Raw genomic sequence first — 14341 nt, 5'->3', positions numbered from 1 at the left:
AGATATCAAATTAATTTAGTCTCTACTATCAGTAATACCCTTTAAAATATTTGGGTGTTACAGGGTGTATAAAATGTATGTTTGATTGGTAATTTTGATAATGTGATGTTGAATATAAGTGGTGTAGTGTGATTGTGATGATTAATACTATTATAATTGAGTATGATGATGATATTGAAATGTTTGAAATTGAATTCAAGTGGTTGTGTGAAATATTGGTCAAGTTACTTGAGTTTCAAGCTTAAAAGAGAGGTTTTGGTAAGTGAAATTGAGAATTTGGTATTGGGGTGTGACGGCAACTGGTCTAGCACTGTTATGTGGTTAATTGGGACTTGTTAGAAGAGTTAGATGGTTGAAAACAGATATGGAGCAAAGATTAGGGTCATTGTTCAAGTTTTGAAGTGTTTTAGTGGAAAAGGGACAGTTGGGAGTGTGTTATGAGACCCATTAGGACTTGTCTAGGCTGTTAAATGAGAAAAATCTGGTATAAGACAGTTGGTGTCATCTTAGGATGGGTTCTTAGAGGTTTTTGGCCCAAATTTGAGGTTTTGAATGATGAGATCTTGAAACAGAGGGACTGTGAGCAATCTAAGGTGTTGGGGTGTACTAGCAAGTGTATTTGGACCTGGTTATGCAGTTGAGAATCTGATATAGGGGTTAAAAAGTGTACATTTGAGTTTGGATAGCTTATAGGAGTGAATTTTGGTTTTCATAGGTCAATTTGGGATTTGGAGTGGTCAATTGAAGTTAGGGGTCTATTTTTAAATGTTTCTCAGTTCCTAAGAGTGTCTAGGAATCATTTAAACTTGTATAGAGGATCATCAAAGTCCAAATAGGTGGATTTTAGAACCTGGTGCAGTGCTATGAGCCATCTAAGGGGCCCTTGGGCGTTTTTGCGAGAAGAATTCGCTTAGGTGCCCCTTGAGCGCCTCTGTTCCAAGGGTCTGGCGCGCCGGGCGCCCCTTTTTGGGGCACTGAGCACAACAAAGCAGATTTTGGTTTTTTTCAGTTTTCGGGATCTCAAATTTGGTGTTCTAGTTATCAGTTTTTGACGTTCTTTAGGTCGTTTTGGACCCTTTCGGAGCTGTTGGTGAATGTTTCATAGCTGTTTTCTTTACCTAAATATGATTATCAGTATGTCATGAATAAATTGTGTTATAGGGTGATTTCTAATAACTTGTAATTGTGTTTCTATTTCTTTAATGGATGATCAATAGTCTCAAGTATTGGTGTACTATGTGAATGTGAATTAATAGCAATGGTTTCAAAGGTATGGAAGAGAGTTCCAATGAGGAACTTCTCAGTGGTAGTTTAAAGTGTTGTAAGTATGAATATGGGAAGCTTAGTCTTAGAGTTCATCCTATTCTCAAGTAGAGAGGGGTGAGGCATGTCGTGAGAATAGCAGGAAGTCTTAGCCTAGGAGCTTTACCTTGGCCTAAGGTGAGTGACAACGGACTAACCTTGTGTGGTAGCTTGCGGTGGGCCAACTGTTTCACCACAACAAGTACACGAACTATCATAGCTACATATTCATACTAATCTGAATGGTCAAGTGAAAAGGGTCGTCATGAATAACAAGTGGTTGTTTGGTTTGATGTACTAGGATTATTGCGTGAATGTTACCATCGTGTTAATATATATCATAAATTGTTGTATTCTAGCTTACCATTGCTTTTTTGTTGTCTGTCTTTGTATGTTGTTTCTCTTTTACGATGATCGCCTAATGGTGTGAGCTTAAGGATTCACCTTTTCAGTTGTTCCAACTAGAGGTGAGGGAGAAGCAGATGAGTTGTTGGATAGATCTACAGAAGTAGATCTCTTCTTTGAGGGATGTTTGTTTTACCTAATTGTTCTTTTAACATTTATGTAACGTTTCATTTTGGTAGTTTTATACTATTAAAATGGGATGTTACATTAGTCAAACATGTTAAATCATAAAATTAATAAAAAAGAAATTTTTAAAGTATTTTAGGTTTGTTAAAGAGGCATATATGTATTGAAAATTTAAATATAAACTTACATTTTATAGAAATAAGAAAGTTAAACAATGTGTAAATAATATGACTCATTGAACCATTGTTTCGATATTTTCGGTTGAATGTGGGGTTAGTCTTTTGTATGAATTTGACTTGGTCTTATTGTTGTTGAATCTTCTTATTGAATTTCCTCTTGAAATATCATTTAGCGATATTAGAATCGAAAGTTTATCTTAGTGAACAACTTAAATGAGTACACTATGATATTTGTATAAAAAGTATTTCTAACAAAAATTAAGAAAAAAAGGAATAATCATGGATTGAAATGTTTCTGCTCGAGGGGATATACCAATGTGAAGTTACTGACACTTAAAATGAGAGATTGTTAGGAGTCAAAATACGAGTCTATATGTTCTATATTGAATATAAATGAAAAAGTTTAACAATATATAATAATAAAAATCATAAATACATTGTTTTAAAATTTTGTATTAAAGGTGGTATCATCTTTTTATGTAGGTTTGTCTTAGGTTTCATTTTTGTTGAATTTCTTCTAAAACTTGAAACATATGAATATGAAAAACAAAATGTTTTAAGGAGCTTTAACATGAAAATTTGTTTATGGAAGTATATGATGTGATTCCTAATAATGAAAAATTGATGTTACAAGAAGATTAAAGGAGATTCTAGAAAATTATTCAAATGGACTTAACTTCACAAGGTTATGTTTCTTATAATGTCCAAACAAGTTGAGGCTACATGCGTTGTTGTGAGTCAAACTAGATTATCATTAAATCCAGTTTAATCACAACATGATCAATTAGAAATAGTTATGATGCAAACTAGACCAATTTTTAAATATACATGTGTTGAAAGTGTTAAAATTGTCGCATTAATAATGTAATAGATTATGTTAAGTCTAGAGAATGAACTTTAGTTTTAGAATCATATTAATCGATAGATTAAAGACATAATTGATTGATCTTGTCAGAAAACTATTTTTGTGTAAAACTCAACTTTTTTACTCATTTGAGGGAACGATTTTAGAAATAAAAAATGTAGAGAAAGAGATATTTAAGAGTTATTAGAGAGATTAGTGTGAATTTTCAAGTTTTTATCAAGATTAAAAAAGATTGAATTGACTCTAAGGTTCTCTTGCTTAACTTAGGATTGAGATGTAAAATTTGCATATCTTACTCGTTTCATATTCTTTTGTAGTTTTTTTTTCTTCATTGTGTAAGTGATAGGATAAGACAATTGTGTGTAGTATTTTATTGTGTAAAATTCTTGAAAGATATTTGAAGTTTATTATATTGTAGAATTTAGGATTATTAATGTGTATTTGTGATATTGTAAATTCTTGTTAAAAACTTAGATTGCTAGAAACTAGTGCATTTTTAAAGAATTACATCAGTATAAAATTTGGTGTCTCTTGTTCTTTCGTTCATCATCTTCTTATATCTTAACAACTGTAAAGGTTCTAAAACTAAACATTCTACATACACTTTGTTAATTGATTAAACTAATTTGTAAAATTGTTTTTCAAAACTAAAAATAATCAAATTTTTAGAAAAATAATTTATCTTCCCTTTTCGAAAATATTAATTGCATTTATTTTAATAGTATTCAAACTTAAATTTATATATTTTATACAATTAATCCCTATTTTTAAATTAGTCCCTATTAAAATTCAATTAATCCCTATTTGTTTTTTATGCGTGATATAAGTTTTTAAAGAGGTCTATGATAAGATACTTTTATTAATAAAATTGATTATTGAAATACAAGTGAATTAGCTATTATAAACATGAATTCTTGAGATTAAATTTTCAATTTAAATTGATGGAGTTCTCTTAAAGTATTATGATTATTGCTAAGTTTTATTTGTGTTAACGGATTTCGTATACGTGTTTTTGGCTATTTTATATATTGCATCCCACATCATTCATACATGGTATTTAGAGTAGAAAAATAACATGTTTTGCATACAAGATTTAGTTCCCATTCATGCTTATGTTACATATACACATTATATTCTTGCTTCAATGCTAATTTTTTTATTAAATTATTTATTTTACAACTTTAACAATTTAATTTTTCTTTTAATTCACATTAAATTGTGACAGTGACTAAATGAAACATAATACATTAATTTCAGTCATAAATTAAAAAAGAAAAGAGGAAATCATGAAAATAAAAGGAATTGAAGTTGAAATCACACTTCAATAAAAGAATTGCATAAAAACCTGAAATAATAATTTACAATTTGCAAAACAGCATATCAATCTTCTCTTTTCTCTCTCTCCCTCCCTCCCTAAACTCTTTCTTCACATATTATATTACTCTCTCTTTCACTCAGCCCAATTTAAACCCTAATGGGCTCAAGAGGCCCACTTTCAGAACCAGACCCAAAATCTGAAATCGAAATGTCACTCAGAGAGTCTCCTTTCGACGATCTTGCCGACGATTTCTTAACGGAACCGTCCTCTAAGTTCTTCGATTTCCGCCGGCTGCTTCTCGGCGGCATATCCTGGGCGGATGGCGATTCACCGCCTGGGTTTGACCCGCGCCGGTGTCTCCGGTGGCGGGAGCCGCCGGTGGAAGAGTCTTGGTTTGTGGTCTCTGAGGAGGGGTCGGAGGACCGATGGCTGCGGCGCGTGCTCTTCGGTCTAGGCGCGTTGTTCTCCGTCTCCATGGATTGGTGACGGGACTTGGGAATCAGGTGGTGGCGGGACTTCGAATTTCTCGAACTTTTCTCGCGTTCACCTGAATTTGAATGAGTAAGAAACCAAATGAATAAATTGTAGAAAAGATTTTAGGTCAAAATTAATTTTATCTAAACAGCATTATAAAGGGATTTAGTTTTTGTTTCTCTCCCTTTCTTGCACATGTAATATATCTTCTGCACTATAGATTTTAAATGCTCACATTGTTTTCATTAAAGTTATGTTTTTTATTTTCAAATATTAAGAGTGGAGAATGAAAATTTTCATTATTAGAAGAAAGTGTCGACAAACATGTAAAATACTAATTAGAGAGATATGTTCTAACCTTCTGGATTAGGGTTCATCACTGATGAGGTTTCTTTAGTTCCTCCTTTGAATTCTGTCATCTGCATAAGATTTTAAATTGCACACAGACTAATGTTTCTTAATTAAGGAAGAGTTATCACCTAAACAGAAACTGTTAAGTAGAGAAAGAGAATAGTACCCAGGTTGGTGCATTTGCTGATGGATCATCTGATCCAATATGTGCCACATGTTTTACATCAGTTGGTAATCCAATTTGAAACTGTTCTTCTTTCTCGTCTGCAAAATAGGTATCACCATAATTTGTAGTTTTAAATTTTCAAATTCTGAGCATAATTTTTCTGCTTTCTTATCATCAAGCAAAAAGATGCAACAAAACTAAACAAGTTTGAGAAAAATAAAGCATTTTTATGTGCATAAAACCCTCTAAAGAAAGCATTTCTGTTCTATAAGTTTTCTGCCTTCCCTGCTTTGGAAATGCATGTGTGTGTTCTTCTCTTTATGTATATATATTCTTAAAGAGAAATGTTTTATAAAATTCACTGAGAAAAATGTAGTTTTGATTTTAATTTCTGTGTGGGAATGGAGAACGGACACTTACCAAATATTTGGGAAATGTATTTAAATCCTTTAAGGAAGCCTTTCACCTTGGTCGACATTAATCAATGTAAATAAAGTTTGTTGATATCTCTACACCAAAAATCTTTCACTTAAAATATTGGTGCTGATTGTATTCAATATTCAGTGGAATAATAAGCTAAAACCCTTCTGAAAAGCAAAGAAAAGAAAAGAAAAAAGTGAGTCAACTGATCACATAATAAGAAACCTTCCCTCTAACCACTGATATAATTTTGATGACCATATTACTTGATGGTTGAGAAAGTTTTTTTCTCTGATGGTAAGAAAAGAAAAAGGTGTTATTATCAAGAAGACTTACCTGTCTACTTTGAGAAGAAAAGTTTACAAAAATCATATTATATATATGAGTTTAGATAAGGTGGTAATATTGTTGAAATCAGAAAAGCTGAAGCATGAAGAAGTGAGGAAGCATTGAGATAGAGACATGAATGCAGGTAAAGTTTGAAGGTAAGTGTCATGCAGAGAAAAAGATATGCATGGTTGGTTCGTGTTGGTGGTTGTGTGGGAGAAATAACCAACCATGAAGAGGGAGTCTTCAGGGTGGCATAATCTCAAAAGTGAAAACAAAAACAACATTGGTTTTTGATCAACCACCCTCTTCCTCAAATCAAAACCAGTAGCTCAACGCCTTTTTAGGTGAAAATCCAGCTATGTAGCACTGCATTTTTCAGGTGCAAAACCTATTTTTGGGACTCCTATCCTTTCTAAATCAAAGGTTCACAACTCATTCTATTAATAAGACAAATGTTTTATCCTTTTCAACTTTTTATGAATTGTTTATTTTTAGATCGATTATATTTTAACACTTTCATTTTCTTCTCAACTTACAATTTTATAAATTATTATTTTATTATGATATTTTATTTGTATTTATTATTTTTATTATTAATATAGTATTTTGTTATACAAAATAGTTATCAATAGTGGAGGTAAATAAAATATTGTATATGTATCATTCAACAAAATATGGTGTAAGTCTTGATGTAAACATTTCAAAACAAAAATAAGAAAATGGGGACCATCAGCTTTCTAACTCATAAATGGAGAATTTGTTTTCATAGTATTTCATACACATGTTTAAAATTTAAAAGTTTGATTTAAAAAAAAAAGAAAAAAAATTCCAAGTTACGAGAAATGTATGTGTAATGATTAACAATAAAATAAAATAAAATATTACATTTTCAAAGTGTAAAAATATTCATTCCCCATTCTAATTTGAATATAAAGTTGAAAAGAAATCAAGAATGATTATTGTCATTCTTTAAATGTGTAAATTTAATAATTATATATATTGGAAAACACCAATTAGTATAAGAATTGAAGTATAATTTTTTAAAACCTACACGTGATCAAGAAAATTAACATTTTATACAAAGTTGGTGACTGTATTCAATAAAGGCTACAAAGAGAAATTTTTTTAACAAGATAATTTTGAAAAAAATAACAATTTAATAAACTTTATCAATACAAAAAGTGTTAAAAATTTATTGTAAGAAAGTGCTGATTATATATCATCATATAAAAATAACAATTTAATAAACTTTATCAATACAAAAAGTGTTAAAAAATTATTGTAAGAAAGTGTTGATTATATATCATCATATAAAAATAAATTATTATTTATCATCATTATTATCAAAAAAATACATTTATAAAAAAATATGTCATCATTATATAATGGTATTAATTATTATTTTATGAGTAAATTATATTTGTATTCTTTGTTTTTTTTTATATTACACAATACTTTTATTTTTATTCATTTTGGTTAATGTTTTGCATTATAAACCCTTACAAAAGACACAGGGTCTAACGAGCTTTTGATTGGATAATAAGATATAAATGTAATAATTCAATCGAATCGTGACTCAAAGATATGTGCAAATCTCAAAAACCACAAATTATCTGTAATCTATTCTTCTTGTTACGAATAAAATAGTATTATGAATATCATTGTTTCCTTTATACTGTATTTCAGAAAACAAGTTCCTAAACAACCATTAACCTTAGCCTTAACCTTTGTAATAAACTAACTAATAGGGACCAACTTTGATGTCACAAACATACAGTGTAAGATCTTAATAGAGTACTTAGCAGTGAAGGATGAAAGTCAGTGCTTGTATATTGTGCAAGTAAAATTGATCAGAGCATGTAATCGAATTTCTGACCATGAATCTGTGGTTCATGATGCTTTCATGTCATCCAAGCCAAAACGAGCCTGTTCAAAAAGATAAGTTTGATGAGTTCATGGGTGAAAGGTTTAAAATGGCTAACATAGATCAGCACTGGGAATAAGATTGCTTCCCACCTCCAACCCTCAAAATTTTCTTCTCTAAAAATATAGCTTTTTGCATTGGTTTGAAAATTGTATACTAGCTTTCCAAATATAAATAATTTCACTTCAAACTTAATTTTATCCCAAATAAATTCTTCAGAATCAAGATAATCTAAAAGCAATGTCATTCTACATGCATAAAAATGATCTAATATATCTTATTTCTTACCAGAAACTTGTGATTTTCTTCGAGTAGAGGAGAAAAGGTTGTACAAAATTTTCCAATGTCAGCATTGATATCGCCGGTGCCTCCTATCACCTCCATGAACTTCTTCCTACTAGGAGCAAGCTTCATGACAACCTGTAGGTCAAACATTTAGTACACATCCCAAAACCGTATTCAGTTTCATACAACGTACAGTCAATTCCTAAGAAAAAAGAACAGTGGAAAAAGAAAAAAAATAAAACAACAGAAAAAACATAAGACAAGAAAACAACGACAGACACATAGATAAGGTAAAATTGCATGGTATTTAAATGCTTTAATCTAAATTACATTGACTAATGTAAAGTGCGAAGAAACTAGAAGATGCAAGCTCATTTATTGTTGGTGTAATGTTTTACATGATCACGACATCATTCGGCTCATTTACTTAGAATTAGAAACCTTAATGCTACATGTCTCAACACTGGAAATTAAGACAAATAAAGTAATAATATTAAAACTTATACTATTTCATACAACATGGAATATGAAGCACTGTTGTGATAAAGTGCAGAGGTGGTAGAAAATTGACAACACAATTATGCAAATAGTAAACTCAACAGCATTTTCTAGGAAGACTATTTCAATGCCCAGCCATTGACATTCCAGAGTTGCGAGATGATTTATAGACCTCTGATAAGTCAATAAGCTGTATTTTTTGTTCTATCAAAACATACAACATTATATCAACAAAGAATTAAAAATAAGATTACAGAGAAGCTTGAGCTAGCAAGCCAGCCATGCCACTTCTTCAGAGTCTTGTTATAGGAATCTGTACAAGCTTGGTACATTGTCCAATCTTCATGCTCGACTAAGTTTCGGAACAAAGCCACCAAGAAATCCATTGCCCTAAAGATTTTACCGGTTAGTGAAATAAATGTAGCATAAATAATACTGCAAGGATAAATATGGCAATGACAACTACAACTCATTAGCTAAGATCTCAGACAACCAAATAAAAATAATTATCACATTAGTATCTCAACAACTTGAGAAAGATAAGCAGAACTAGCCGAAGCTTCATAACAGTCTTAAGAAATAATAGATAAAATCTAATTGAACCAAATTTAAAGGATTCATCATAGTTTCATACAATGACAACACAAGTTGTCTCCTGATATGTTGGAGAAGACTAAATGACCATCCTTGTACTGTGAAAAAAAATCAAGCCTACACAACAGACATTTAGATCTAAATCCTTTTTATGGTTATCCCTACGATTACCTTTTTATTGTCCTCAACCTCTATTTATTGGACTTTTATTGGTCTTCATGTTATCAGCTCTTCTCACCGGAGCTTCTATTGGTCTATTTATCACATGGTCAAGCAATCTTAAGGAAAAATATCAAGCGTAATATGGGATGCAGACTATAATGAGTCAGGTCAAAAAACACAATTCAATTTATGTTACGTACCTGAGTACGTAAACTAGCCAAATACAACCTTTCACTCTCTCTCACACGGAATAGAACAATAAACGAATAATATTGGATGAATGAATCTCTTTTATTGATGGTAATATCTGAATTAACAAGGATAAACAATAATTGGGAGCATAACCTCCTTCAATTACTTTGAGAGCATAACCTCCCTCACAAGACAATAATGTCTGTCACAAAACTCAATAATCAAAAGCCTGTCCTTTAACCCTGGACTCTAACCTTATTTATATTAATTAATTCCCGCCCATCTCTTATTAAATATTCCTCTAGAATATTTCTGCATTTAATATAAATATCCTTATATTTAATATTTAATATAAATATCCCTATATTTAATATAAATATCTCTCCGTATATTATTCTAGCATATATCCTTAATTATAAATATCTTATATTGAATATTTCCCTAAATATATATTTATTTACTCTAATTAACTTATACTATATTTATTTACTCTAATTAACTTATACTAAATATTCTTTCTGCTCATATACTTTCCAACCCTTATTATTACCCCTATCTTAGATCGTAACAATTTATGTCTCCAAAATGGAGCATAAACCCAGTAAAAACATGAATAACTTTTTAGCTTTCTGCAGTTTTTTATTAGATCAGGGTAAAACGGGTCCACATTTACTTTTGACTTAACATAAACTCAAGCTCTACTTGTTACCAGTTTGGTTCAAAATAGTCTAGTTAGTTGACTCATTTTGTCAACTCTAAAGAATATGAAGATTGCATCTTAGAATATTTTATGTTATCTTTGAGATTAATTCTTAGGGTTATTCTATCTATTTTATTTGTTTCCATGTTTTCTAGTATCATTATTTGTTTAATATCTAGTTAGGATTACTATTAGTATAAGTAACTTTAGGATTTATGGACAACATCATCACCTTGTAAGTTTGTAAAACATCACAGTATCAAGACGTATTTTTCACTTTTCTCTATTCTTTTCCTCACTCAGTACCTTAGCTCACAAAATTTCAGTAAGCATGATAAGCTCCTTTGGTCACAATAGACCTAAAGCATTTTTTAAATTCATCCACCCACTTTAAATTTTATAATTTACATCTCCCCTTGTTTTTCTACCAGTTTGTGGAGAAAAAACTAAGGTAACTAAACCATGTAGCTTGTGGTATGAAATGACCTCCAATTTTCACCTCAAAGTTTGTTCTATTATTTGTCCTGCTGAATCACCATTCCACATGTTCAGTTTTACTTAATAAAAATCACGTGACTCCAAACCTGTGACCTACAATACTAGTTTTCCATTTATTTCAAACAGACTAGATACGAGTTATGGTTATAATCATTTAGAAGTCTTAAAAAGTAGACTTTAAGCTTAATTTAACTTTTCAAAACCAGTTTGTAAGGTGAGGTTTGTACCACTTATAAATTGTAAATTCACCTTATTTCTAGTCATGTCAGATCTCCAACCAGAAAAAAGAGACAGCAGTCTGTGCTCATCCACAACATAAGTTACATACAAGCATCAAGGCAAATTTGTGATGTTAAACATACTTGTATCTACACATGCATGTTATGGCCAGTTTCAAGTCACATTAAGATCCAAATTTTGGAAAGCATGCCTCAAGGGACTCTTGAGAGTTGAGATTTCTTCCAGAAATTTGTTTCTAAGTATAGAGGCATTTTTTTTATCTAATCTTTAACCTGTTGGCTAGTCAAACTTCCTACATGAAAACACAAGTTAAATGCAACTGCATGATGTTTATTACCTTGTCAGCCAAAGAAGCCCATTGGTGCAACTAGATGATGATTTAGCAGTTTTAGTTTCAACCTCCACCTGTACCAAACTGTAGAGGTAGTTGAATCTGGATGGATTGGAGGAATACATAGTTTCCAATCTCTGTCGAGAAAATCAGAGAGGTATAGAATTAGAACAAATCATATGATCCCAAGGCTTAGATAATGTACACACTTATAATTGATAAAAGTTCAAATGAAAAATATTTTATGTAAATTAGATAGAAACCCACAAATTAAATCAAAATGAATCACAATCAAACACTATAGGATACATGTAGCCATACCATGTTACCACAAGAAGAAGTGAAGAATAATATATTCAAAGCTGCAGCAAATCATCTGACAAAGTATACAATATCATTAGAGTCGGATAGAACAGTTCACAAAAACATACCGATACGTTGCCACCTATGTCAGATTTAACAAGGGCCAAAGCAGTTCCAAACTTATCTGTTACAAGAAAATTGTTAGCTCTTTTATCCAAGACACATGTATCCGTTTATGCTTAAACAAGCACTAAACCAGGATGCAATGGTTCACAATCTATTGGTGTTTAATATGCCGCAGTTGTAGAGTTAGTAGGACTGTAAGATAAAAATCACTTCTGCACATTAATAGTCATGGATCTAGAATATAGATACCTAAGAGACCAAGAAAACAAAATTAAAAGCAATCAAAACATTTTACACATTTGTATTGATGAGAAAAAAAAAATCTCTGGATGAATGCTAACAGAGCAGGATCAACAAAAGTACACCATGGAAAAGCTCACCTTATGCATCTTACCTGGCTCAAAGAGGTGATAATTCATTTAAATTTAGCGGATATAGTGTCATTTAATACACCACAGATTAAAAAAAAGGATAATTGGATTATCCCTAACCATTAAAAAGGACAAAATATATATGGAGGAAACACTCGCAAAATGTTAGCATCTATTATTTCTTTCTTTTAAGAGCTAATAACAAGGTAATGAACAAGACACACCTATTACTGGCAATATGTGCTTGCACACTTCCAAGAAATGCTTGCTCAAAATTTCTCCATGCTCAGACTTTACATGCTCAAGTTCTTTCAGTGCAGGACCGAAAACAGTCCCCTCCATTTTTGGGCTTTGCTGCACGTGACAAGACCAAACAAATACACTAACATCAGCTTAACAGATATAAAATCCACAAATATATAATTCAAATTCACGTATACAAATATCACCTTTCTTACGCCAAGCAGAAAAATATAAGAATACGAAGCTAACAAAGAAAGACTCAGAACATCAACGGGAAGAATGTAGATTTTTTACAGGTAGAATGTGACATTAGTCATTGTTTCAACAGTTACATAATCTATCCTTGTAGCGAAATTTCTAAACTAGGAAAGTGAACAAAATTAACATCATATTGTACGAATAGAGTTAGTCATTGGAATGTGACATTAGTCATTGGTTCAACAGATACATAATCTATCCTTGTAGCGAAGTTTCCAAACTAGGAAAGTGAATAAAAATTCAAATTAACATCATATTGTACGAATAGAATTTTTACTATATTTTGATAACTTGTAAACTAGGAAAAGAAATGGATTTCTTTAAAAGTAATACTGAAAAATATAAGAAAAAAAACATTCAAATCACTCTAAAAATGATGGTTCTGAAGAACCAAAGTTTAACTTAATTTCACTTATAACACATCAGAAGCTTAAACTTTGCTTACAACTAGTGATTCTAAAGCTTATAAGATCATCACAATTTGCTTTCCTACCACACATAGTATGCTGCCAACTGAGAATAGGAAATTTTCAATGAACTAAGAGTTTAGATCCTTGGATTTCTGGATGAGACACCCTTTGAGACGCTCAATAAAAAATAGACAACTTCACTGAAGAATTGCATGGAAAAAATAAATAACAGCAGATCTTGCTCCCGCTAAATTTCCCTAAGAGCAGAAAATAGCAGGGACTTGCCCAGAAATTGAAACTGAGTTCAGAAAAAAAGAAGAATTTGGAATACCCATTTTCTATTTTTCCAAAAGAAAGAAAATTTAGACTTCATTTGTTTCAAGAAACAATGGAACACGCATTGATCCGTGAACAATTAGAGAAGAGATGATGTGCATACACAGGAGGAATCGAAGGGACTGTGATCCAAACAGCAATTGCGTTGGAGTTAAGAGATGGGAACAAGATTCGAAGATTTTTCTCCTTCTCCCTCCTTCGATGCTTAATTTTTAAGTATATATATACGCGGAAACAAGGGAACCGCAGTCTGAAACAACGAAAAATTATTATAAAATTTAAAATGTTACAAAAAAATAATTATCGATAAGTTTTAAACGAACTGTTGAGAAAAAGAGTTCAAAATTTATTTATTTGTGGTAATAAATAAAATCTTTGTTCAGTACGAAATTTACAAATTTAATTAAAGGCTTGTTTTACATTTATTATGTGATTTTTTTTATTTTGGATTTTAAATTTAAAGAACATATAAATATAGTCTTCTTAACACAAGACATTAATATGTTTGAGTTTGATAAAAAATGTTTTAAAATAACATTTGAGTTAGGATATAAATAATTCAAAAGTCACTCTAAGAATTGAGCTAGAAAGACTATATTTTTTTTACTTTTAAATTTAAAAACTTATCAAAGTTTAACATATAAACAAATGATTTAATTATTTATTTAGTTGAGAAGTTTTAATTTAGTATTCATTTAACTTTTTTTTCAACAAAATGTCTCAATTATGTATTTTAAAAAATTACTAACGGCATAATAGTACGTGTTTATGTGTTTTTTTTATAACTTTTATTACAAAATTTAATTTTTAACAATTTAAAAAAAAGTTGTAATTTTTTTTGGTACTCAAGTGTAAGATTCTTGAGATAATAAGTGACATTATCAATGTCAATATCAAAATATCAAATGTCAATATCAAAATCAAGTGATTTCTA

General features: G+C 30.7%; 2 protein-coding genes across 2 annotated transcripts; both read right to left on the bottom strand.

The window, feature by feature from the left end:
- Positions 1-4197: 4197 nt before the first annotated feature.
- On the bottom strand, positions 4198-6481 carry LOC108325356 (CRIB domain-containing protein RIC1). The gene is made up of 4 exons (XM_017558419.2): positions 5607-6481; positions 5187-5284; positions 5028-5088; positions 4198-4742 (listed from the first exon to the last, which is right to left on the bottom strand). Exons 1-4 carry the CDS (start codon positions 5662-5664, stop codon positions 4342-4344), a joined length of 618 nt encoding a protein of 205 aa, XP_017413908.1. The 5' UTR covers positions 5665-6481; the 3' UTR covers positions 4198-4341.
- Positions 6482-7545: 1064 nt separating this feature from the next.
- LOC108324285 (glycolipid transfer protein 1) lies at positions 7546-13661 on the bottom strand. Its single transcript, XM_017557195.2, has 7 exons — positions 13511-13661; positions 12385-12514; positions 11792-11847; positions 11367-11497; positions 8898-9033; positions 8149-8280; positions 7546-7862 (listed from the first exon to the last, which is right to left on the bottom strand). Exons 2-7 carry the CDS (start codon positions 12500-12502, stop codon positions 7827-7829), a joined length of 609 nt encoding a protein of 202 aa, XP_017412684.1. The 5' UTR covers positions 12503-12514; positions 13511-13661; the 3' UTR covers positions 7546-7826.
- Positions 13662-14341: the final 680 nt, after the last annotated feature.

The sequence above is a fragment of the Vigna angularis genome, chromosome 3, assembly GCF_016808095.1.
Source record: "Vigna angularis cultivar LongXiaoDou No.4 chromosome 3, ASM1680809v1, whole genome shotgun sequence".
Taxonomy (NCBI): domain Eukaryota; kingdom Viridiplantae; phylum Streptophyta; class Magnoliopsida; order Fabales; family Fabaceae; genus Vigna; species Vigna angularis.
Note: the sequence above shows the minus strand (reverse complement) of the source record. Positions and strands in the feature narration are given on the sequence as shown.

What these genes read in the sequence shown, in the direction of transcription:
- LOC108325356 (XM_017558419.2), bottom strand. Translation starts at nt 5,664, where the DNA reads ATGTCGACCAAGGTGAAAGGCTTCCTTAAAGGATTTAAATACATTTCC. An exon ending in CAGCAAATGCACCAACCTGG is followed by an intron (nt 5,089 to 5,186) that starts GTACTATTCTCT and finishes AATCTTATGCAG; the next exon opens with ATGACAGAATTCAAAGGAGG. An exon ending in GATGAACCCTAATCCAGAAG is followed by an intron (nt 4,743 to 5,027) that starts GTTAGAACATAT and finishes ATTCAAATTCAG; the next exon opens with GTGAACGCGAGAAAAGTTCG.
- LOC108324285 (XM_017557195.2), bottom strand. Translation starts at nt 12,502, where the DNA reads ATGGAGGGGACTGTTTTCGGTCCTGCACTGAAAGAACTTGAGCATGTA. An exon ending in TTGCTAGCTCAAGCTTCTCT is followed by an intron (nt 8,281 to 8,897) that starts GTAATCTTATTT and finishes TTTGACCTACAG; the next exon opens with GTTGTCATGAAGCTTGCTCC. An exon ending in AAGAAAATCACAAGTTTCTG is followed by an intron (nt 7,863 to 8,148) that starts GTAAGAAATAAG and finishes CTTTTTGAACAG; the next exon opens with GCTCGTTTTGGCTTGGATGA.